General features: G+C 44.3%; 1 protein-coding gene across 1 annotated transcript in view; it reads right to left on the reverse strand.

Annotated features, from left to right (window-relative positions):
- Window positions 1-419: 419 nt before the first annotated feature.
- Window positions 420-25025, reverse strand: part of TIMM17A (translocase of inner mitochondrial membrane 17A) — a 33719-nt gene continuing 9113 nt past the window's right edge. The window contains exons 2-6 of the mRNA XM_084611449.1: window positions 22486-22585; window positions 15570-15633; window positions 8221-8349; window positions 6609-6719; window positions 420-2104 (exon numbers count right to left, since the gene is read on the reverse strand). Coding sequence (XP_084467575.1) covers window positions 2034-2104; window positions 6609-6719; window positions 8221-8349; window positions 15570-15633; window positions 22486-22585 — 475 coding nt within the window. The 3' untranslated portion in view covers window positions 420-2033. The remainder of the gene's footprint in view (window positions 2105-6608; window positions 6720-8220; window positions 8350-15569; window positions 15634-22485; window positions 22586-25025) is intronic.

Genomic DNA, 25025 nt, shown 5'->3' on the forward strand with positions numbered 1-25025 from the left:
TTTCCATTTTGTACATGAGCATCTTTAGATACAATGTAATTTATCTGAGTCTTTTTTCTATTTAAGCAAGCATGATCACTTACTAGTACCAATCCACAAAGAAGATATGGCTGACTAAACACACTGTGCTTATTTGAGTATAGCATTTGTTCCAATCCTTTTAAATGACCCATTTCAAGGCTTAGGCTCACAACCAGGCAAGAAAGATTTAAAATATGCATTATGGACATTATGAATTTACACTGTCTTGCTCAAATGAGCTATAAGCTACAGCTGAACCTCATTAATTCCCATTAATGTCAGAAAGAGACCCAGTGTGCAAGCTACTGCATTTCAAACATTAGTAACTACAGTTCCAAAAATCAAGGATACTGCATCACAAAACTGAGTCTCTCATCCCCCACAACACACAGATGTAATGTCATTTTAATTATTTATTATGCTACTGCATACACTAGTATGGTAAAACAGTTTTGTAAAAACAATGAAGTCCCTGAGGTCTCATACTGTAACACACTACCATCACATCTTTGAGCAGTGGAGTAAGGCAAACATTTTTGAGCATTATAAAAGCATGCAAATCACTGAAGTTCTGCTTTAATTAATTCCTGGCCCATGTTCAAAAACAAGAAAAATATCTTCTTTCCAACTGCACCTGAGGAAATCAGTAACTTTTTATTAATGCAAATGACACTCTTTCCATCAATACAGAACTTTCCTTCAGAAGTATTTTGAGCATTACACATAAGTGACAGGTTTCAGAGCAGCAGCCGTGTTAGTCTGTATCCGCAAAAAGAACAGGAGGACTTGTGGCACCTTAGAGACTAACCAATTTATTAGAGCATAAGCTTTCGTGAGCTTCAGCATCCCGCTCACGAAAGCTCACGCTCTAATAAACTGGTTAGTCTCTAAGGTGCCACACGTCGTCCTGTTCTTTTCGCACCAGTAACACTAAGAGTAGGGTCAGGAATCAAGGCAGAGTAGCCCTGTAGGAAAGACAATTCTGGAACAGGCACCCTTTATAAGCAAGGTATTTTACTTACAATTGGGATTTAATTTGTGTGGAGAGAAATACTTTATGCAGCACAAAGGAGTGTTACAAAAATGTATTATTCTTCATTGGCTCAACACACACTATCCTCCCCAAAATTCACCTCAGGAGTGTTGATTGGAACTCATGTAGATGAATGAATTTTCTTAAAATAAACTGAAACGCTCAGTAACGTTACCTGGATGTGATACTGATTGTAAAGAGAGAGGATAAGTTCTATTGTTAATGGTTAAATAATGGTTTTATACCTAAGGCTAAGATTTTGTCACAGATATTTTTAGTAAAAGTCACAGACAGGTCATGGGCAATAATGAAAAATTCACAGAAGCCCATGACCTGTCCCTGACTTTCACTAAAAATATCCATGTCAAAACTGGGAGCCTGGGCACCTCCGAGCGGCCGGGGTTTCCATCAGTTGCCCACAGCGGCCAGAAGCTCTGGGGGTTCCCCCTGCCGCTGCAGCAGTGGGGAGTGGTAGGGGTCCCCTGTGCCGCCTGCTGCGGCCGGGAGCTACAGGGGATCTCCCAAGCTGCCTGTGGTGGCCGGGAGCGGCATGGGGCTCCTGCAGCTCCCTGCCTCCACGGGCGGCAGGGGACCCTGCAGCTCCCAGGCAGCACCAGCTGAAGTCATGGATTCCATGACTAAATCGCAGCCTTGTTAATACCACACTTCAGAGAAGTCTCCAAGGAAGTTCATTTCATTCCATATCCAAAGTAGTACAGCATTCTGTTTGGTCCTCATCTTAAGCATTAACGTGTTACGTCAGACACATCAACGTTACAACAATGCAATCCTATGATGAATAAATATATTTATGATCTTCTAAAAGTTCTCCTGTGCATCTTTACAATGAAAAAGTGCTAAGTGTCCTCTTGCCATAGTTTGCATAAAGAGGTCTACAATACATTTCCAATGTAAGGTTTTAAAACATACTGTATCTTGGTTTTGTACATGTACAATATGAAACAGTAGAACAATGTAATCATTGATATTGCCTATAATCTCCAAATGCGGAGGGCTGTAACTGGGAGGGATCATCTGAAAATTGAGGGCCTGTTAAAAGGGAAGAAAACAATTAATAAAGGCAAAAGAAAGATTAGTAGAACAGTGATTTATGACAAAATATTACGATACACTTTCAAAGTACTGTTTGTGTACATAAATCCTTTCTGAATTAGCAGGACCAATAAAGAAGGCTTTCCTTGTACACAATCTCTTTCATTCAATGAAATCAGAGAGCTTTACCCACTAAAATAAAGCCTCACTCGTGCAAGGTCGGTTATGTGTTTTCAGCCCCATTTTACAGACAGGGGACATGCAGCATGGAGAGATGAAAGGAAAGATTTTCAGAACTACCTGCATAATTTAGGATCCTACATCCCAATGACTTTCAATGGGACTTGGGCACTGTGTCCAATATCAGTTAGCCAGTGGAGCTGAATGAAGACTACTATGGACCCCTGACTTCTAGGGCTTCTGACCACTACGTGCACATGCTTTATTATTTAGGCACATGCAGCATAAGACCAGTAAACAGGTAATACTCCCTCACTAATAACTTACACATGATTTACAAAACAATTCTGGATCAAAGAGGAAAATCTGCGATAATCTGGAGACACTAATAAGAATGCCACTGAACCGAAGCTGAAATACCGTGTCAGCAGGAATTAGTGTCTTAATGCAATATACCTGAAGGCCCATGTAAGTCACGACTTCATAGACTGCATGGAAATCGTGAAATTAGCTCCTCCACACTGAGGCTGCAGCTGCTCACTGCGGGTCAGCAGGCCTTGCCCCATCCTGGAGGAGGATGGCGGGGGGTGGGCCAGTCCTATCCCAAGGAACAAGGGGGGCAGCCTCACCACGTCGTGCAGCTGGTTCAGCCCAGCCCAGGGCAGGGATTGTGGTCCAGCTTTCTTTGTGCCCAGATTCAGCCCAGGACCCTGCAGCTGACAGAGGGGGTGGCACTGATAATGCAGTAATTAAGAGCTCCAGCCTGGCCCACCCCAGTGGTCCCAGGGGAAACTGTGTGCAGGAGCCATCCACCAACTGTAGCCAGTGTCAATGCCACTTCGAACACAAGCAGGTGTGTGAGAGGGCTGACCGCAGCCAGGAGAATTGGGGTGCAGGGATGGATCCCAGTCTCATTCCTTACCAGCTGGAGCTACAGTGTCTCCCCTGGGCCCGGTTGCTGTGGGGCAGGTCGAGGCTCCTAAATAGCCACGTTTCCAGTGTTGCTCCCTCCAACAGAAAGCAGGAAATTGGCCTGGTCCAGAGCTGAGCGCAGGACAAGCTGGACCCAACTGCTACCCCAGGCTGGGCCGAACAGCACCATATGGCGAGGCACCCTCACCCTGCCCTCTTTCCCCACTCCCTAGGGCAGAACCAGCCTGCTGACTCCCATGAGCAGCCGCAGCTTCAGCAGGGAGGTGGAAGCAGGGATGCTCACTTCTGCCTCCCTGCTACTAGAAAAGTCATTTGGCTGCCATGAATACCCCATGAAATACAAACATATCTCCATGATGCTGCCATGATTTAAAAAAAAAATCTGTGATTTTCTCAGGGATTTATCTATACAACACTGTCTGTGCTCCCCCATAACAACAAGCTGGAGCAATTGTGTTTTATTTTTAAGTTGGCCTGTTACTTAGATCCAGTCTACACTGCATGTGCAACAGTGTTTTTGAACCCAGGATGCGAAAGGTACCTATGACTTTGTTACAACAAACACAGGTATGTCCACACATCATCTTTTTTTTACAACAGCTACCACACTTTCGCCTGTTTATCTCAGTGCATTCTGGGAAAAATCTAGACAGCTATCCTAGACTGTCTCATTAGAAGACAGAGTGCTCAGAGGACATGCACAAAGAGTGGTACCAGCAATACAGAGACCAGTGCACTCTAGGATGTCCTACTGCACAGAGAACTGGGAAGGAGGAAGATTGACAAACCTAACTAAATACTACACAGGCACAGATAGGAAGGTTCTGTCTACACTGCAAAACTTTACAACCTTGTTGTAGAAACACAACCATGCATCATCATCGTAACTTCCAGGGATACCAGCCAGGTATTAAACAGATCCAGGCCATGTTTACAGCCAGCTATGTAAATAACTGGTTACAAACTCAGTTAACCAGAGTCTCAGATTGCGTTTTATTTTAAAGAGATTGCAACTATAATAGTGAGAGACTAAGAAAACTTTACAGAGAGAAGATTTCAAGGTTAATAGTCCTTTCCCCAATACTTTTAGCATCGTAATTGTCTATGAGTATTATCCCCATTCTACAGATGAGACAACTGAGGCAGACCGGTTAGAATCATAGACTTTAAGGTCAGAAGGGACCATTATCATTGTCTAGTCTGACCTCCTGCACAACACAGGCCACAGAATCTCACCCACCCACTCCTGTAACAAACCCCTAACCTATGTCTGAGCTATTGAAGTCCTCAAATCGTGGTTTAAAGACTTCAAGGTGCAGAGAATCCTCCAGCAAGTGACCCATGCCCCACCATGCAGAAGAAGGCAAAAAAACCCCAGGGCCTCTGCCAATCTGCCCTGGAGGAAAATTCCTTCCCGACCCCAAATATGGCGATCTTCTAAACTCTGAGCATGTGGGCAAGACTCACCAGCCAGACACACAGGAAAGAATTCTCTGTAGTAACTCAGATCCCACCCCATCTAACATCCCATCACAGGCCATTGGGCATATCTACTGTTAATAGTTGAAGATCAATTAATTGCCAAAATTAGGCTATCCCATCATATCATCCCTTCAATAAACTTATCAAGCTTAGTCTTGAAGCCAGATGTGTCTTTTGCCCCCACTTCTTTCCTTGGAAGGCTGTTCCAGAACTTCATTCCTCTGATGGTTAGAAACCTTCGTCTAATTTCAAGTCTAAACTTCCTGATGTCCGGTTTATATCTATTTTATATCCATATATCCATCAGTTTAACTGATTTGACCCAGTAAGTCGGAGGAAGAAATGAGAACAGACTTCTAGTCCAGCTGCTATAAACACTACACTGTCCTTCCTCTGAAAATTATTCAAATACAAGAACACAGGCCAAATGTATCTAGGAATGCTATATTCCTAATGATGAGGTGGCAGAGACCAAGTGTAAAGTAGGTGGTCTGGAATATCATGCAAATGTCGGAATATAATCAGGGAAAGTGGTTCTCCACAGTCACCGAAACAAGAGATTTGGGGTCCTCACATTACATTCCCAAACTTTAACTTAAAATGGTTGTTTCTAGCTCCCTTCCAGTAGAAAAGGACCTTTAGAACATGAACTGTTGTCTATGTTAGTCTGCAGCCAAACAGGAAAAGATGCCCAAATTAATCTCATTTGTGTTTTGATACCGCATGTTAATTGTCAGGGACAATGATCCTTCATGTTCTTGGAAATGCACACATCTTATTAACTAAACAACACTTACACTTCGTACCAGCATAGATGTGCTATTTGGGCCTGAGGCAGCAAAAATGGATGGCGACACCTGCCACATGCCGCTGCAATTTACTCTTTGAATTAATACCGGATTCCTTCTCCTCCCTTTGGAGCACCAGAACTGATCTACATCCTTCCTAGAGTCTAACACTATAACTGTGCCTTCAAACCCTCAATGCCGACCATGTCCCGACATAAAGTTAGCTCCCTCCTGAGCTTGGATGGATACTTCTCTACTCCCCACCCCTCATACAGCATTTGGAAAAGTTTTTAATTCATGCTACTGTGCTGTCCTGCTTGCATTACTAGTTCCACTGGTCTGCTGGAGCGTGACAAGTTGGCTTTCTGCCACATAGCAATTCCTCTCAGAAACTGGCAGAGAGGGGACTCCCTGCAACACAAGCAGACTAAGCAAGGGCAGCACAATAGTAAGGACTAAAACCACTTTCCCAATTTGTGCCCTCAAGAATGAATGCGGATTTGCCAAAGTTTTACTACAAGGCCTGCACAACTATTGAACGGTTATTCTCACCCATGAACACGTGGCAGTGGTTTAGGTACGCCATATAACCAAATACAGGGATTGTTCTGCAGCTTCACCACATCACATTCCTGTCTACCACATTAATCTGCATTTCTTGTATAGTCAAGGACCTGATGAAACTGACCAATGGCATCATAGAAGAGACTATTATCTGGAGGACAAAAGCCATTCTCATGGACATTTGCGACAAAATTTACTTATGGACTGAGATCCGTTCTGCTGACCTGCCTGTGTGTGAATTAATGTGGAAGACGAGACGGGGACAAAAAGGTACAAATGTGATAAGGTTGGAGGAAGGGGTGTAACAGACAAATTCACTCCTACAGTACCTATTATATATTTTTTTAAAAATCTGCATAACTGAACTATACATTGGGAAGACAAATATAGAATGAAGAAATACAGAATCCTAGAAAATGAACCTGGTATTTCAATACTTGAAAAAGGAATCTGGCCATTTCATTTCCCACAAACTGTTGTATTTGAGTGTTAGTATTCTGAAAAAGCATTATAAACATTTTGAGGTACTGTAATCTGAAGTGTAGAACACATACCATTTGGAAATTGTGCGGAGGCAAATCTGGTTAACAGGATACCAGCTCCTTCAATTAAAGCTAGAAGTATTCCTCCCATAGCAGCTGACCCAACCATGGCAACTGGTCCATCTAAAATGTCAGAATACAAAACAGATTACTTTGCCAATCCTTTACAAAACAGGGTTTTGAAATGTATACATCACTTTTAATACAATTACCACCACTGCAGTGATCAGACTGTGAAGTAGACTTGTCAGCCATCAACATTACAAATAAAGATATAATTACCACACACACCTGTCCCTGATTAAACAAGATAGTACTGGTACTGTTTAAGAGTACAGTCGTTTTACTTTGCCTTTCTCTAGCACCTTTCATCCACAGACTTCAAAATACTTCACAATGCCCTAGTGAGTTAGGTGCTGTTTATTATTTGCATTGCAGTAGTGCCTAAAGGCCCTAGTCATGGACCTGGACTCCATTGTGCAAGGTGCTGTAGTGTTGTTATCCTCATTTTACAAAGGGAGAAATTAAGGCAAAGAGAAGCTATTTTGCCCAAAGTTTCACAGATGATCAGTGGCAAACCTTGACTCCTAGTTCTGTGCTTTAATCACTACACAATGCTTCCTCACAGTATTGGCAGAGGCCAAGCAAAAAACTCAAGCACATGCTTAAGTCCATTCCTTTTCACAAAAGTGTCTAGTCTCCAGATTCTGTGCTGCAGTTAATAGATGAGAGTCCACGCTGTCATTCGTGGACATATTTAACTCAACTATTATCTAGATTAAAGATCATTTTTACCATTAAGAAATATTAGACTATTTAGAATATTGGTATTTATAAAAACAAATGTACTTACTATACGTAAAATACTATCCATGCTTAATTTGTCATCCACAGAATTAGATCTTGAATGTCCATTAAGACCAAAAACCCTTTCAACTACACAGCATTGTCAACATTAATACACTCTACAAAACATTGTTGAGAAGGTCTAACTGTTCTACTTCTTCAGGAGAGCATTAAGAACATGTTTAGGTCCCATGAATTTTTGAGAATACCTCCTGAATTGGGCCTAAATGGTGTATTGCAACTTTAAAAGTAAACTCTAATCCACCATGTTAAAAGATCTTTAAATAACAACTGTTTTGAATGTATTATGCCACTATTGATAAAACAATCAAGACAATTACAACATACTATATTCTTAAAAATAGAAAACAAAAAGGGTTAATATTGCTTTTTAAGTATACGGGATTCCAAAGTTTCATAAAAGATAAATTAAGTTCTTTTTGATTAACACTAAAATATCTAGTGGCACCTTAAAGACTAACAGATTTATTTGAGCATAAGCTTTCGTGGGTAAAAACCTGACCTCTTTAGATCCATGGAGATGCACTTCTCCATGCATCTGAAGAAGTGAAGTTTTTATCCACGAAAGCTTATGCTCAAATAAATCTGTTAGTCTTTAAGGTGCTATGGGACTCCTTGTTGTTTTTGTGGATACTGACTAACATGGCTACACCCTGATACTTGACACTAAAATCTGACGGACACAAAAATTTGTTATTTATAGTTTCAAATATAAGGGCTTTTCAATCCCCATTGTCCCCAGAGTGCAATTCCTTACTTCTTGAGGCTAATATGGCTCCAGTTAAGGCACCACTTGTGATTGAGTTCCATGGATCTTCTTTACCCCTCATTTTCACCATACTACAGTCAATCATGGAAAAGAGACCACCCCAGACTGCAAAGCTGCCTGTTTGGAAAAAAACATTTTTTAAAAGCACAGTAACCAAAGTTATACTCCAGCCACATTATAAAGTTGTGTTGCAATATTTTAGGAAGCTTACTTTTGAGCCTTAAAATATACCCAAACTCTCAAAAACTAGATTAAAACTTTACATAAACAAATTCAGGAAATATCCTTACTCACCCAATAAAGTGGGCAATAATATTTACTGTTTTGCACTAGCTAACAAAATGCCTCCCAAATATCAGTGATTGTAAAGGAGTTTCCATCCTACTAATGCTGGCTTAATGATCAGAGGATCCTTAGTATTTAACTATAAATTTAACAGTTTAAAGGTTTTTCTTCTTCTGCCAATGGAACCATCATAGAAGTGTAGGACTGGAAGGGATCTCAAGAGGTCTTCTAGTCCAATCCCCTGCACTCAAGTCACGGGTAAGTATTATCTATACCAGTGGTTATCAACCGGTCAATCCTAGAGGATCTCCCCAGTTGATTGCGATGTCTGGCAGTGCAGCATGGCTGCCGTTAAGGCAGACTCCCTGCCTATCCCAGCCCCACGCCACTCCCAGATGCGACCAGTGCAGCCCTCCGGCCCCGGCGGGGACAGAGGTCTCCCTCTGCATGCTGTGCCTACCTGCAAGCACCACCCCAACAGCTCCCATTGGCCAGGAGAGCTGTGGGGGGCTGTGCTTGCAGAGAAGGGCATCGTGCAGGGGCACACTGGCCCCTTCCAGGAACAGTGTGGGGCTGGGGTAGGCAGGGAGCCTGCCTTAGCCTCGCTGTGCCCGCTGCCGACTGGGAGCCACCAGAGTTAAGTGGTGCCTGGCGATAGGCCGCACCCCAAATCCCATCCCTGAGCCACCTCCCGGAGACAGCACTCCATACCCCTTCCTGCACCCCCACACTGTGCCCCCTCCTGCACCCAAACTCCCTCCTAGAGCTTGTACCCCTCACTCCCTCCTGCACCCCAACCCCCTGCCCCAGGCTCAGGCCAGAGCCCCCTCCCACACAACGAACTCCTCGACCCCAGTCCAGAGCCTGCCCCCCATGCCCCATGACATTGAGTGAGGGTGGGGGAAAGCGAGCAAGCAACCAGGTGGGGGGGGGGGGGGCGGCGCCTCGGGGAAGGGTAGATCCTGGGTTGCCCTTAGATTCAAAAAGTGATCTTGGGCGTAAAAAGGTTGGAGACCACTAACCTAGACCATCCCTGACAGGTATTAGTCTAGCCTGCTCTTAAAAATCTCCAATGACAGAGATTTCATAGCCTTCCTAGACAATTTATTCCAGTGCTGACAGTTAGGAAGTTTTTCCTAATGTCCAACTTAAACCAGCCTTGCTGCTTCTTGTCCTATCCTCAGAGGTTAAAGAGAACAAATTTTTCTCCCTCCTCCTTGTAACAAACTTTTAAGTACTTGAAAGTTATCATGCACCCACCCCCCCGTCTTCTCTTCTCCAGACTAAACAAATCCAATTTTTTCAATCTTCCCTCAAAGGTCATATTTTCTAGATCTTTAATCATTTTTGTTGCTGTTCTCTGGACTTTCTCTAATTTGTCCACATCATTCCTGAAATGCGGCACCCAGAACTGGACACAATACTCCAGTTGAGGCCTCATCAGCGCAGAGTAGAGCAGAAGAATTACTTCTCATGTCTTGCTTACAGCACTCCTGCTAATACATAAAAATCATATCTCAAACAAATGCTGTAGGACAGTTTAGTATCTTATTTCAATACTGTTTTTGTCATTTAAAAAAATAAAAAAATTTTAAACAAAAATCTAGTTCATAGATGGTAAGATGCACTTCTCACGAAGTAAATTTTCTTGCAATCCTCTTTATTTTAAAGTGCTTTCATGCTTGTAAAAGCATAACGCCAGAAAATAAAAACAGGAGACGCAAGTCCTCTATTTTAAGAGGGACACGATGAACAGCAACAATAGCTTCTCCAGCCAGCAATACCAATTTCTGTGCTCTTCAAGGAGTCTGCTGCCACCAATGCATTTTCCTCCTTCAATTTTTCCCTCTTGCAAGGTCTAGTCAATATTCCTTCCTTTTTCTTTCTTGAAATAAAATTATCCAGAACATGCAACTTGCTATTAGAATAGCAACAGCGAGACAAAGAATATAACTTCATGTATTCCTTATTACCCAATCACCTTTAAGGGTGATAAGAGTTGTTAAAGCTTCATTTTGACTAAATCCTGGACTGAAACAGCCATCAAGAGACCAATTATGGGTAATAATGTTGTGATTTTGGATAGCTGTCCACTGAGACCTCGGACTCCTTTTACAAAAACAACATACTGTAGGTCAGATAACCAGTTAGGGGTAGATCCAAAAAGAGGATTCAGGCTCAGCATTGCAGTGCCTAACTTTAGGTGCCCTGACACTTAGTGGAATCCATAGCCCCAAGTTAGGTGCCCAGGCTCCCTATACAATGCATGTGGAGAGTTAGGCATCTAAGAAGTGGATTTACAAAAGCCAGCGGACTGAGTGGGGAGCCGCCTAAAATAGCCAATAGGAAATCAGAGAAATGTAAAGCTAGAAGGGACTCATCTAGTCCAGCCTCCCAAGCTGAGGCAGGACCAAGTAAACTTAGATCATCCCTGACAGGGGTTTGCCTAATCTGTTCTTCAAAACCTCGCTTGGAAGCCTGGTCCAGTGCTTAGCTAGCCTCGTCGTTAGAAAGTTTTTCCCTAATATTTAACCTAATTCTCCCTTGCTGCAGATTAACATCATTACTTCTTGACCTACCTCCAGAGGCCATGGAGAAGTGATCACTGTCTTCTTTATAACAGCCCCTAACACATGTGAAGACTTACCAGGTTCTTCTTGGGTCTTTTCTCAACAATAAACATACCCAATTTTTTTTAACCTTTCCTCACAGGTGCAGTTTTCTAAATCTTTTATCATGTTCGTTGCTTTCTTCTGGATTCTCTTCAACTTATCCATATCTTTTGTAAAGTGTGGCAGCCAGAACAGGCACACAGTATTCCAGCTGAGGCCTTGCCAGGGCTAAATATAGCAGGACAATTATCTCCTGTGTCTTACATACAACACTCTTGTTAATAACACACCAGAACAACAAATTGTTTTGTTTTTTTTTGCTGATACAGACTAACACAGCTACCACTGAAACTTCACAACTGCATCTCAAGGTTGACTCATATTCAATTTATGATAGACTATAACCCCCAGATCCTTTTCAGCAGTATGATAACCTAGTCAGTTATTTCCCATTTTGTAGTGTAGTACTTTGTATCATAGAATATCAGGGTTGGAAGGGACCTCAGGAGGTCATCTAGTCCAACCCCCTGCTCAAAGCAGGAGCAATCCCCAACTAAATCATCTCAGACAGGGCTTTGTCAAGCCTGACCTTAAAAATATCTAAGGAAGGAGATTCCACCACCTCCCTAGGTAACCCATTCCAGTGCTTCACCACCCTCCTAGTGAAAAAGTTTTTCCTAATATCCAACCTAAACCTCCCCCACTGCATCTTCAGATCATTACTCCTTGTTCTATCATCTGCTACCACTGAGAACAGTCTAGAGCCATCCTCTTTGGAACCCCCTTTCAGGTAGTTGAAAGCAGCTATCAAATCCCCCCTCATTCTTTTCTTCTGCAGACTAAATAATCCCAGTTCCTTCAGCCTCTCCTCATAAGTCACGTGCTCCAGTCCCCTAATCATTTTTGTTGCCCTCCACTGGACGCTTTCCAACTTTTCCACATCCTCCTTATAGTGTGGGGCCCAAAACTGGACACAGTACTCCAGATGAGGCCTCACTAATGCCGAATAGAGGGGAATGATCACGTCCCTCAATCTGCTGGCAATGCCCCTACTTATACAGCCCAAAATGCTGTTTGCCTTCTTGGCAACAAGGGCACACTGTTGACTCATATTCAGCTCTCATCCTCTGTAACCTCTAGGTTCTTTTCTGCAGAACTGCTGCGTAGTCGCTCGGTCCCTAGTCTGTAGCAGTGCATGGGATTATTCCGTCCTAAGTGCAGGACTCTGCACTTCATCAGATTTCTTTTTGGCCCAATCCTCTAATTTGACTAGGTCCCTCTGTGTCCTATCCCTATCCTCCAGCGTATCTACCACTCGTCCCAGATTAGTGTCATTTCCAAAATTGTGAGGGTGCAATCCATGCCATCCTCCAGATCATTAATGAAGATATTGAACAAAACCAGCCCCAGGCCTGACCCTTGGGGCACTCAACTTGATACTGCCTGTCAACTAGGCATGGAGCCATTGATCACTGCCCAATGATCTAGCCGGCTTTCTATCCCCCTGATAGTCCATTCATCCAGCCCATACTTCTTTAACTTGCTGGCAAGAATACTGTGGGAGACCATATCAAAAGCTTTGCTAAAGTCAAGGAATAACACATCCACTGCTTTCTCCTCATCCACAGAGCCAGTTATCTCGTCATAGAGGGCAATTAGATTAGTCAGGCATGACTTGCCCTTGGTGAATCCATGCTGACTGTTCCTGATCACTTTCGTCTCCTCTAAGTGCTTGAGAATTGATTCCTTGAGGACCTGCTCCATGATTTTTCCAGGGACTGAGGTGAGGCTGACTGCCTGTAGTTCCACAGATCCTCCTCCTTCCCTTTTTTAAAGATGGGCACTATATTAGCCTTTTTCCAGTCATCCGGGATCTCCCCTGATCACCACGAGTTTTCAAAGATAACGGCCAATGGCTCTGCAATCACATCCGCCAACTCCTTTAGCACTCTCGGATGCAGCACATCCGGCCCCATGGACTTGTGCTCGTCCAGCCTTTCTAAATAGTCCTGAACCATTTCTTTCTCCACAGAGGGCTGGTCACCTCCTCCCCATACTGTGCTACCCAGTGCAGTAGTCTGTGAGGTGATCTTGTTCGTGAAGACAAAGGCAAAAAAAAGCATTGAGTACTTCAGCTTTTTCCACATCCTCTGTCACTAGGTTGCCTCCCCCATTCAGTAAGGGGCCCACATTCCTTAACCTTCTTTTTGTTGATAATATACCTGAAGAAACTCTTCTTCTTACTCTGAACATCCTTTGCTAGTTGCAATTCCAAGTGTGATTTGGCCTTCCTGATTTCGCTCCTACATGCCTGAGCAATATTTTTATACTCCTCCCTGGTCATTTGTTCCATCTTCCACTTCTTGTAAGCTTCTTTTTTGTGTTTAAGATCAGCAAGAATTTCACTATTAAGCCAAGCTGAGGGAGTCAATGTCCGCTTTTCTGAAGTCCAGGGTCCGTATTCTGCTACTCTCCTGTCTGTACCTGTCTTTATTGACTTTCACCTTGCTGATTTGAGACTAGTTCTCCAATTTGTCAAGGTAATTTTGAATTCTAATCATGTTCTCCAAAGTGCTAGCAACTTCTCCCAGCTTGGTGTCATACACAAATTTTATAAGCATCCTCTCCATTCCATTTCCAACTCAGTAATGAATGGCAAGGAAGGGCGTGGTATAAGCCCTGCCCTTTAAAGGGACTTAGGCGCCTAACTTCAGGCCAGAGGAAGAGATTCACAGCCATGAACCCTCTCCTGGAGTTAGGCACCAAAGCTAGGTCAGTCCTTTCTAGCCAAGAGCAGGAGGAGAAAGAGAAGGTGGCAGCAGCTATCGCCTCATTCCCTATAGTTCTGTGATCAGTGCATGCACGCAAGCTGCAGGAGACCCAGGTTCAAATTCCCAGAGAGGAGCAGGGTCTTGAAGTTCAGTCTCTCACTTCCCAAGCGAGTGCCCTAATCACTGGCTGTGGGGTATCCTGGGATAGGTTTCGCTCTCTGGTTCCTGTTAAAACTGGTCAACTTTGTATCAAATAATTAAATATTCATTGGAATAGGGACTTCAACCTCACTCTCACATACCTTAGAGGAGTTCCCTAATCACTGGGCCCTAGAGAGTCACTCTCACTTTCTCTCTGGCCCAATCCACTAGACCGGGGTCTCCACACGTTTTGAATCACGCACCCCCCAGGGCCAGCTCTAGAGAAGCAAAAAAAAAAAGAGAGAGCTGCTGCCGGCGGGCCACCGAGGACGGAGCGGGGAGAGCCGACCACTAGACGTGCTTTAAGGGGGCCTTTGAGCACTCCTACTGGATCGGGCCCCACAGGCAGGGTAAGTGGGCAAACACCTATTTTGGTAATCTCACTGGGGCTTAGGTGTGAACAGGTGAATGTGCACATTACCAGCAGAAATGTAGGCACCTGAAGGGTTAGATGGCAACAGAGTGGGAGTATTGAGGGTCTAAATTTTGACTTAAGTGCCTCAAGTGGCAGTTAGGTGCTTTTGTAGATCTAGTTCAGGGGCGAGCAAACTTTTTGGCCTGAGGGCCACATCGGGTTTCCAAAATTGTATGGAAGGCTGGTTAGGGGAGGCTGTCTCTCCCCAAACAGCCAGGCATGGCCGGCCCCTACCTTCTATCCGACCCCCCCACTTCTCGCCCCTGATGGCTTCCCCAAGACTCCTGCCCCATTCCCCCCCCCCTCCCCCAGTCCCCTAACAGCTTCCCCGGGACTCCTACCCCATCCACCACCCCCTTTTCCCTGTCCCCTGACCACCCCTGAACCTCCCACCCCTGACTGCCCCAGCATCCAACCCCCCCTTTCATTCCTGACTTGGCCCCTGGGACTCCTGCCCCATCCAACCACCCCTTCTCACTGTCCCGACCACCCTGGATCCCCCACCCCTGACTGCCCCCTGCCGCCCCATCCAACCCCCCTCTCCTTCCTGACTGCCCCCCCAGAACCCCTGCCCCATCCAACCTTCCTGTTCCCTGCCCTCTGACTGCCCCGACCCCTATCCACACCCTCGCCCCCTGCCCCCCACCCCCAGCTCCCCTGCCCTCTATCCAACCCCCCCGCCCCCTTACCGCGCTGCCTGGAGCACCAGTGGCCCTACAGCCGCACAGCCCAGAGCGCCGGGTCAGGCCACAGCTCTGCAGCTGCGCTGCTCGGCCACCCAGAGCATTGTGCCAGCAGCGCAGCGTGGCCGAGGCTGCAAGGGTCCGGGGACAGCAGGGGAGGGTCGGGGGCGAGCCTCCTGGGCCAGGAGCTCAGGGGCCAGACAGGAGGGTCCCGCGGGCCATAGTTTGCTCACCTCTGATCTAAGTCCTTAGAGGTGAAAAGTTCTGAATCCCATCCAAATCCCCTGAGCTGTTCAGTTCCCTTGAAGTTCTATTTTAAAACTGGACAAAGGCTTAAGAATACACGCTTAAGTGTACAGACTGCAATTACCTCCCAAGAGTGGTGCTCTGGTTTTAACAGCTGTCAAACTTCCCCGCAGCCGGTGGTTTACACCCTAAAATAAACCGAAGACAACAATCAGAATGAAACAAAACTAAACATATTTAAGTTTTACAGCTAATTAAATTGCACCCTTTCAGACCCAGTTATAGTTATTACTAAACATCTGGAAGTTCTTTCATTATAAATCTGTTTTCCTCAGGAATTTATAAAAACAGCCATTTCATACTGATTATACATAAACTGACGAAGTGGAATTGTTTTTAATCCATATAGTTATCAATGCTTTCTGACATTTTTATTTTCAGTTAATATTTAGTATGTAATTATAACACCTGTAAACTACACAAATCAGTTATTTATAATTTTCTGTGATGATGTAAAGTCTAATTGCTGGACCACTTATATTTTCTTTCTTTCTTTTTTTTTTTTTTTAAACCAAGACACTAAGGCCTTGGCTACACTTGTGAGTTAGAGCACATTAAAGTGGCCCCAGGTGCCCTAGCTCACTCCCCGTCCACACTGGCAAGGCGCATAGAGCGCTCTGACTCCACGGCTAGAGCACTTCTGGTACTCCACCTCCCCGAGAAAATTAATGTTTGTTGTGTAGTGGCTGAAACGCCTGGCCATCAGTGTGAACGAGGTGTTGCATTACTGCTCTCTAATCAGCCTCCGGAAACGTCCCATAATCCCCTTAAGTCAGGTGGTCACTCTTCTCATTGTTTTGAGCTTGCCTAGGAATGCGGATATGCCCTTTGAAAGCTCTGTTTCTGACAGCCAGCACCAAGACAAAGCAAGCCGTTCCTGTGGAATGCTGTGCGAGAGAGAGAGAGAGAGAGGGGCGGGGAGGAGGGGGGCCTGCTGCTATCTGAACTTACAAGAAAGCAGGCTGACATGCTTTCAGCCCCCCAAAAACCCACTCTCTCTCCCCCCACATACACACAACACACTCCCCCCACCCCGATTTAAAAAGCATGTTGCAGTCAACTGCATGCTGGGATAGCTGCCCATAATGCACCGCTACCAAGTGCGGCAAATGTGGCCACACCGGTGCGCTTGAAGCTGTCAGTGTGGACAGACTGCAGCGCTTTCCCTACTGTGCTCTACGAAGGCTGGTTTAACTCAAAGCGCTCTACATCTGCAAGTGTAGCCATACCCTAAGTAATGTTTTTACCACATAAAAAACAAACATTACACGATAGTATTTTACATTTATATACAGTAGAACCTCAGAGGTACAAAACACCAGAGTTACGAACTGATCATTTAACTACACTCCTCATTTGGAATTGGAAGTACACAATCAGACAGCAGCAGAGACAAGACCAAAAAAAAAAAAAAAAGGAAATAGTGTTAAACGTACTCTACAAAAAATAAAAATAAAGGGAAAGCAGTATTTTTCTTCTGCAGAGTAAAGTTTCAAAGCTGTATTAAGTCAATGTTCAGTAATAAACTTTTGAAAGAACCATAATGTCTTGATCAGTGTTACAACCATTTCAGAGTTATGAACAACCTCCATTCCCAAGGTGTTCATAACTCTGAGGTTCTACTGTCATTCCTTTTCTCCTGAATCATCCCAAATTGCTTCACAAAGTATATACGCAGAAAACCAATTAAATTCAGAGTGGAAGCATGTCAACAGATAATTGCCGCACAACATAATGCACACAAGTGAACAGAGAGGAAATTTCATCCACATATGCTAGGGAAACCAACTTTTAGGGGAGATTGCCATGGAAACGTTAAAGGAAAACTTATTACACTTCTGTCTGAAAATATATTATCTATTAGTGTTACAAGTAACTCCCAAGATTGCTATACTAGAAAGAGATCATTGAAAATATTTCATTTTTCAGTTTTACTTTTGTACATTTTTACAGCAATTTTTCTACAGTTAGTTTTACTATTTCTCCTACAGAATTTTTGTTTCTCTTGTATAATCAGTTTTCCTCATTTCTGTGTCTTTCACACAGCAACAATGAAGAGAAAAATATTTTTTAAAACATGAAAATATGGTTTTATCCCCTAATTTAACAGAACTGAAAAAGTGCAGCAAATGAAAGTACGTTAAACTCTTAAAAAAAATCTAGAGGGATCTTTTAGATGATGGTGTCACTTTCGCATCCGCGCAGAACAGAGAGGAATTCAACTTTTAAGATCAATAACCTTTCCAGAATGGAGAGAGGTAAATAACGGTGTCCTCGAGGGATCTGTACTGGCACCAGTGCTGTCCAACATCTTTATAAATGATCTGGAAGATGGGGGAAACAGTGAGGTGGCAAAATTTGCAGATGATACAAAATTACTCAGGATAGTTAAGTCCAAGGCAGACTGCAAAGAGCTACCAAGAGATCTCACAAAACTGAGTGACTGGGCAACAAAATGGCAGATGAAATTCAGTGTTGATAAATGCAAAGTAATGCACACTGGAAAACATACAAAATCCCAACTATACATACAAAATGACGGGGTCTAAATTAGCTGTTACCACTCAAGAAAGATCTTGGAGTCATTCTGAATATAACAGTGACATCCTTGCAGATCTTAAAACACGAAAAAGAAGCTTACAAGAAGTGGAAGATTGGACAAATGACCAGGGAGGAGTATAAAAATATTGCTCAGGCATGCAGGAGTGAAATCAGGCAGGCCAAATCACACTTGGAGTTGCAACTAGCAAGGGATGTTCAGAGTAACAAGAAGGGTTTCTTCAGGTATGTTAGCAACAAGAAGGTGATCAAGGAAAGTGTGGGCCCCTTACTGAATGGGGGAGGCAACCTAGTGACAGAGGATGTGGAAAAAGCTGAAGTACTCAATGGTTTTTTGCCTCTGTCTTCACAAACAAGGTCAGCTCACAGACTGCTGCACTAGGCAGCACAGCATGGGGAGGAGGTGACCAGCCCCCTGTGGAAAAAGAAATAGGTCAGGACTATTTAGAAAAGCTGGACGAGCACAAGTCCATGGGGCCGGATGTCCTGCACCCGAGGGTGCTAAAGGAGTTGGCTGATGTGATTGCAGAGCCATTGGCCATTATCTTTGAAAACTCGTGGTGATCAGGGGAGATCCCGGATGACTGGAAAAAGGCTAATGTAGTGCCAATCTTTAAAAAAGGGGAGGAGGATCCAGGGAACTACAGGCTAGTCAGCCTCACCTCAGTCCCTGGAGAAATCATGGAGCAGGTCCTCAAGGAATCAATTCTCAAGCACTTAGAGGAGAGGAAAGTGATCAGGAACAGTCAGCATGGATTCACCAAGGGCAAATCGTGCCTGACTAACCTAATTGCCTTCTATGACGAGATAACTGCCTCTGTGGATGAGGAGAAAGCAGTGGACATGTTATTCCTTGACTTTAGCAAAGCTTTTGATATGGTCTCCCACAGTATTCTTGCCAGCAAGTTAGAGAAGCATGGGCTGGATGAATGGACTATCAGGTGGATAGAAAGCTGGCTAGATCATTGGGCTCATCGGGTAGTGATCAACGGCTCCATGTCTAGTGGGCAGGCAGTATCAAGCGGAGTGCCCCAGGGGTCGGTCCTGGAGCCGATTTTGTTCAATATCTTCATTAACGATCTGGAGGATGGTGTGGATTGCACCCTCACAATTTTGCAGATGACACTAAACTGGGAGGAGTGGTAGATACGCTGGAGGATAGGGATAGGATACAGAGGGACCTAGACAAATTAGAGGATTGGACCAAAAAAAAAAAATCTGATGAGCTTCAACAAGGACCAGTTCAGAGTCCTGCACTTAGGACGGAATAATCCCATGCACTGCTACAAACCAGGGACCAAGCGACTAGGCAGCAGTTCTGCAGAAAAGGACCTAGGGGTTACAGTGGACGAGAAGCTGGATATGAGTCAACAGTGTGCCCTTGTTGCCACAAAGGCTAACGGCATTTTGGGCTGTATAAGTAGGGGCACTGCCATCAGATCGAGGGACATAATCGTTCCCCTCTATTCAGCATTGGTGAGACCTCATCTGGAGTACTGTGTCCAGTTTTGGGCCCCACACTACAAGAAGGATGTGGAAAAACTGGAAAGAGTCCAGCGGAGGGCAACAAAAATGATTAGGGGGCTGGAACACATGATTTATGAGGAGAGGCTGAAGGAACTGGGATTATTTATTCTGCAAAAGAGATGAGTGAGGGGGGATTTGATAGCTGCTTTTGACTACCTGAAAGGGGGTTCCAAAGAGGATGGATCTAGACTGTTCTCAGTGGTATCAAATGAAAGAACAAGGAGTAATGGTCTCAAGTTGCAGTGGGGGAGGATTAGGTTGGATATTTGGAAAAACTTTTTCACTAGGAGGGTGGTGAAGCACTGCAATGGGTTACCTAGGGAGGTGGTAGAATCTCCTTCCTTAGAGGTTTTTAAGGCCTGGCTTGATAAAGCCCTGGCTGGGATGATTTAGTTGGGGAATGGTCCTGCTTTGAGCAGGAAATTGGATTAGATGACCTCCTGAGGTCCCTTCCAATCCTGATATTCTATGATTCTGTGAATAGTTCTCTGAAAACATTCCCTCAATGTGCAGGGCAGTCAAAAAAGCAAAAGAATGTTGGGAACCACTAGGAAAGACGTAGATAATAAGAAAGTAAAAATCATAGTGTCTCCTTATAAATCAATGGTATGCCCACATCTTGAACACTGCATTCAGTTCTTGTCACCCCATCTCAAAAGAAAAGGAGTACTTGTGGCACCTTAGAGACTATCCGATGAAGTGAGCTGTAGCTCACGAAAGCTTATGCTCAAATAAATTGGTTAGTCTCTAAGGTGCCACAAGTACTCCTTTTCTTTTTTGCGAATACAGACTAACACGGCTGTTACTCTGAAACCCATCTCAAAAGAGATATATTAAAAATGGAAAAGGTACAGAGAAGAGCAACAAAAATGATTAGGGACATGGAACAGCTTCCATATGAGAAGAGATTAAAAAGACAGATTTTTCAGCTTGGAAAAAGAGATAACTAAAAGGGGAGATATGATAGAGGTCTATAAAATCATGACCAGTGTGGAGAAAGCGAATAAGGAAATGTTATTTACTCCTCCTCATAACACAAGAACTAGGAGTCACCAAATGAAATTAACAGGCAACAGGTTTAAAACCAACAAAAGGAAATACTTCTTCACACAAAACACACAGACAACCTGTGGGACTCATTGCCAGGGGATGTTGTGAAGGCCAAAACTATGTCAGGATCCCCAAAAAAACCAAAAAACCTAGAGAAGTTCCTGGATGATAGGTCCATCAATGACTATTACCCAGGATGGTCAGGGATGCAACACCATGCTCTGGGTGCCCTTAGCTTCTGTTTGCCAGAAGTTGGAGTGGACGACAGGGGATGGATCACTCGATGATTGCCTGTTCTATTTATTCCCTCTGAAGCAAATGCTGTTGGCCACTGTTGGAAGATGGGATACTGGGCTAGATGGACCATTGGTCTGACCCACTAGGGCTGTTCTTATGTTTTTATGTTAACCTTAACAGAACTCTACGGGTTAGATTCACAAAGGGAATTAGGCACCTAAGTCCAAGATTTAGGGGGAACCTGTACTCATAAAACCCCAACTCAGCTGCTGCCACACCTTGTAGATGCCCAAACTCACCTGGAGTCAAAGTTTTTGCAGGTGTCTAAGTTTCTGTGTCTGGGCATGCAAACTACTGCTTCACTCTAGGCATCTGGATGCCTACGGTCCAGTGCAATTCACAAACCAGGGGAAGGTAAGTGCTCCTCTGCCTAACTTGCTTGTGTGTCCTGATCTGGTAGGCGTGCCCAGTGTATGCCAAACTCCACACAAAATAGTTGGGAGGATTGAGGAGAGCGGGCGCGAAAGGGAAGGAGGAGCTACCTTGTAACTTTTGGTCCAGTACTCACCCTGGATGTGGGAGATCCTTGATTCAAGTCCCCCCATCACTCGATGAGGAGAAGGGGTTTAAACAGGCATCAGCCACCTCTTCAGTGAGTGTCCTAACCCAGTGCTCCCAAACATTTTGGGTCTTTTTTTGCAACCCACCATTACATATACACATCCTCCACCCTGGCACTGCAAGCCTAATCCTGACCAAGTGTGGAGAGGAGGCTTTGGGCCAGGAGAGCAAGCCTGCCCTATGTTCACCCCACAGCGACACTTCCTGTTCCACTGGGCTCAGTCCAGCTCCCTGCTCTCGGCCTTGCGACCTGGTGCTGGGGGACAGAGTATCACTTAGTTTGGCTGATGAAGGAGGGGCAGCTGGGCCAAATCTGAGTAGCATTGCAACCCCAGGCACCAGATCACAATGCCTGGGACGGGACAGTAGCCACTGCTACAAGGTGAGTGAGGGGTGGGCTTGTTCTTCACACACATACACACACGTCAGGAGAAGTATATGTCTGCCAAGGCCCAGTGACAAGTTAATCTGGCCCTGGACATGGCAATCCATCTAGAACCTTCCCAGGACCCACTGTTTGGGAAACACTGGCCTAGCGGACTGGCTTTCGTGAATCCCATTCTTAGGTGCTTATCTCCCTCCACTCACTGTATAGAAATCATAAACACCTAACCCAGGCTTTGTGAATCCCAGTGATTTTCTAGGCACCCTTATAGGAAGATGTCTCTTAAAGAGATTTCCCTGGGGCTGCCACCAGCTGTATAAGTCACAGGGAACATGCAGAAGGCAGTGAGCTGGTGTAGAGGCACAAGGCTTCTACACAGATGGACCTGGAATCCATGTGGATCGTCGGCAACTGAGAGGTTTATTCTCCTGGCCTGCAACCTGTTCTGCCCTGCCTCTCAATACGATGACTGGGGACAAGCCTCCATGAAGAGAACTTCATGGAGATTTCCTCCTCTTAGGTCACTCCCACACGTTTATTGTTGGAAGGAAAGGGAAGCAAAGCTACTGTTAGTTTATCTACAAGAAATTATTTTACTCACCACTGGGGAATTTCTGAACCCTTTGATAGCCTGGAAGATGCCACCACCTATGGCTCCCATTGTGAAGGCACCACCACAGTCATCTACTATCCGCCAGGGGCTAAAGAGGGAAAAAAAAAAACAAATTAGCATGCTGAAATCCATGCTAAAGAACATGAAAACTACCATAAAGTTAAAGTGTAATTGAGAAAGTATGTACCCATGCTCTCCCAAAATACTTACAAAGCTCTAAGAGTTTCTGGCAATTCACGTACAAAGTTAATGCCATGTCATTTGAAAACGAGAGTGAAACAAAACTGCCAACTGCAATATCTATCACATCTGGTTTACTGACCTCCCAGCAAGACCAACACCACATTTACATACAGAAGAACCCCATTTACCCAATCTAACTGGGACCAGGGCCAGACTGGATAATAAAAAATTCAGATAATCAGGAGAATGGGCAAAGAGCCTTCTATCCGTTATTTAAAGATGCGGAGTTACTTTTAAACTAGCGGACCCCTCTTCAAAAAGCATTAAAAAACTTACCCCCCCTTCTTATCTACTTAACTAAAAATACAACCCCCTAGTTGTTGTACAGCAAGAGAGTCGGGCCACCCACCCTGCCTGCGGCTGACAGTCTGAGCCCCGTCACCTGGTTCGGTTAATACAGAGAGCCAGAAAACACAGTCACGGATAAATGGGGTTCTTCTGTACTTAGTGGCACAGAAATCATACCAAAACAAACCAATGATTTATCTATAGCTTGACAACCTGCCTCCCTATGGTGGTGAAAATCTTCTAATTCAAAGGAAGATTTAACCTCTTTCTCCAGTCATGCAACTAGCCAAATTTCCCTTCCCCTTCACTCCCTTATAATGGAACTCTCCGACCCGCCCCTTGTGAAACTGATTTAAAATCTTCTTTTATGCACCATGCTTCCTTGAAGCACTCTACAACAGACCTTTAGAAATTGCTACACTGGATCAAGCTCAAGGTCTGTCTAGTCCAGTGTCCTGTCTCTAGCAGTAGCGACCACCAGAAGCTTCAGAGGAAGGTGCAAGAACCTGCATCAGGACAACGTGAGACAATCTGTCCCCATGTTACGTCTCACCCTGATCGCTAACAGTTAGAGAATGGCTTAAGACCTAAAAGATGAGACTTACTAACCCTTCAAAGCTATTAATTATAACAATTCTATATAGTCTCCTAACCCATGTACATGTCCAATCCCTCTTTGAATACTTCTGATTTTCTTACATTCAGTGACTTCCAATGGCAGTGAGATCCAGTTTAAATTTGCCACCTTTCAGTTCCATTGAAAGTCACTTTGTTCTTCTGTTATGAGCCAGAGAAAACAGAAGCTCCCAAATCTACTTTCTGTAGACCATTATTTTACATATTTCTATCAGGTCCCTTCTGAAATTAAACAAACAATCTTTTCAATCTCACTTAAGAGCTTTTCAAAGTGCCTAGTCATTCTCGCTGTCCTTCTCTGAACCTCCTCTACCCCGCCGCGATATCCTTTAAGAGACAGAGTGACTGATACCACACAGTATATTCTAAATGAAGGCAAGCCATTGATTTCTATAGTGGCATTATATTCTCCGTGTAATTCTCCATTCCATTTTCATTTTAACATTGTTTGCGCTTTTTTTCACTGCAACTGCATATTCAGAAGGCAAGAGCACTGAGTTGTTCATAGTGGTGCCCCAGTCTCTTTCCTGAATTGGTAAGTTAATTTAGAACCCTGTTGCTTTATGACCAGTTCAAGTTTTCTCTTCAATCTGCCATCCCGTTGCCCATTCAGCAAGCTTGATTAGATCATAGACTCAGAGGGTTAGAAGGGACTGCAAAGGTAATCTAATCTAATCTCCGGCCAAGATGCAGGATTTGCTGTTTAAGCCATCCAAGACAGCTGGCTCTCTAGCCTCCTTTTGAAAACCTCCAGTGAAGAAGCTTCCACAAGCTTCCTAGGCATCTGTTCCGTTGTCCTACTGTTCTTACAGTTAGGAAGCTTTTCCTGAGATTTAATCTAATCTGCTGTACTGTGGTTTGACCCCATTGCCTCTTGTCCTGCCCTCTGTGGCAAGAGAGAACAACTTTTCTCCATCTTTTTTATGGCAGCCCTTCAAGTATTTGAAGACCACTATCATAGCCCCCTTTTATCTCTTTTCCAGTTGAAACATACCCAGTTCCTTCAGGCTTTGCACATATGACTTGCATTTCATCCCTTTGATAATCTTTGTCGCTCACTTCTGGATCCTTTCATAAGGATATAAGAACGGCTAAACTGGGTCAGACCAAAGGTCCATAAAGCCAAGCATCCCATCCCCCAACAGTGGCTACCGCCAGGCGCCCCAGAGGGAATGAACAGAACAGGCAACCATCAAGTGATCCATCCCCTGCTGCCCATTCTCAGCTTCTGGCAAACAGAGGCTAGGCACACCATCCCTGCCCATCCTGGCTAATAGTCATTCAATCCTCCATGAATATACCTAATTCTTTTTTGAACCCTGTTATAGTTTTGGCCTTCACAACATCCTCTGGCAAGGAGT

The sequence above is a fragment of the Lepidochelys olivacea genome (assembly GCF_965140295.1).
Source record: "Lepidochelys olivacea isolate rLepOli2 genome assembly, chromosome: 21".
Taxonomy (NCBI): domain Eukaryota; kingdom Metazoa; phylum Chordata; order Testudines; family Cheloniidae; genus Lepidochelys; species Lepidochelys olivacea.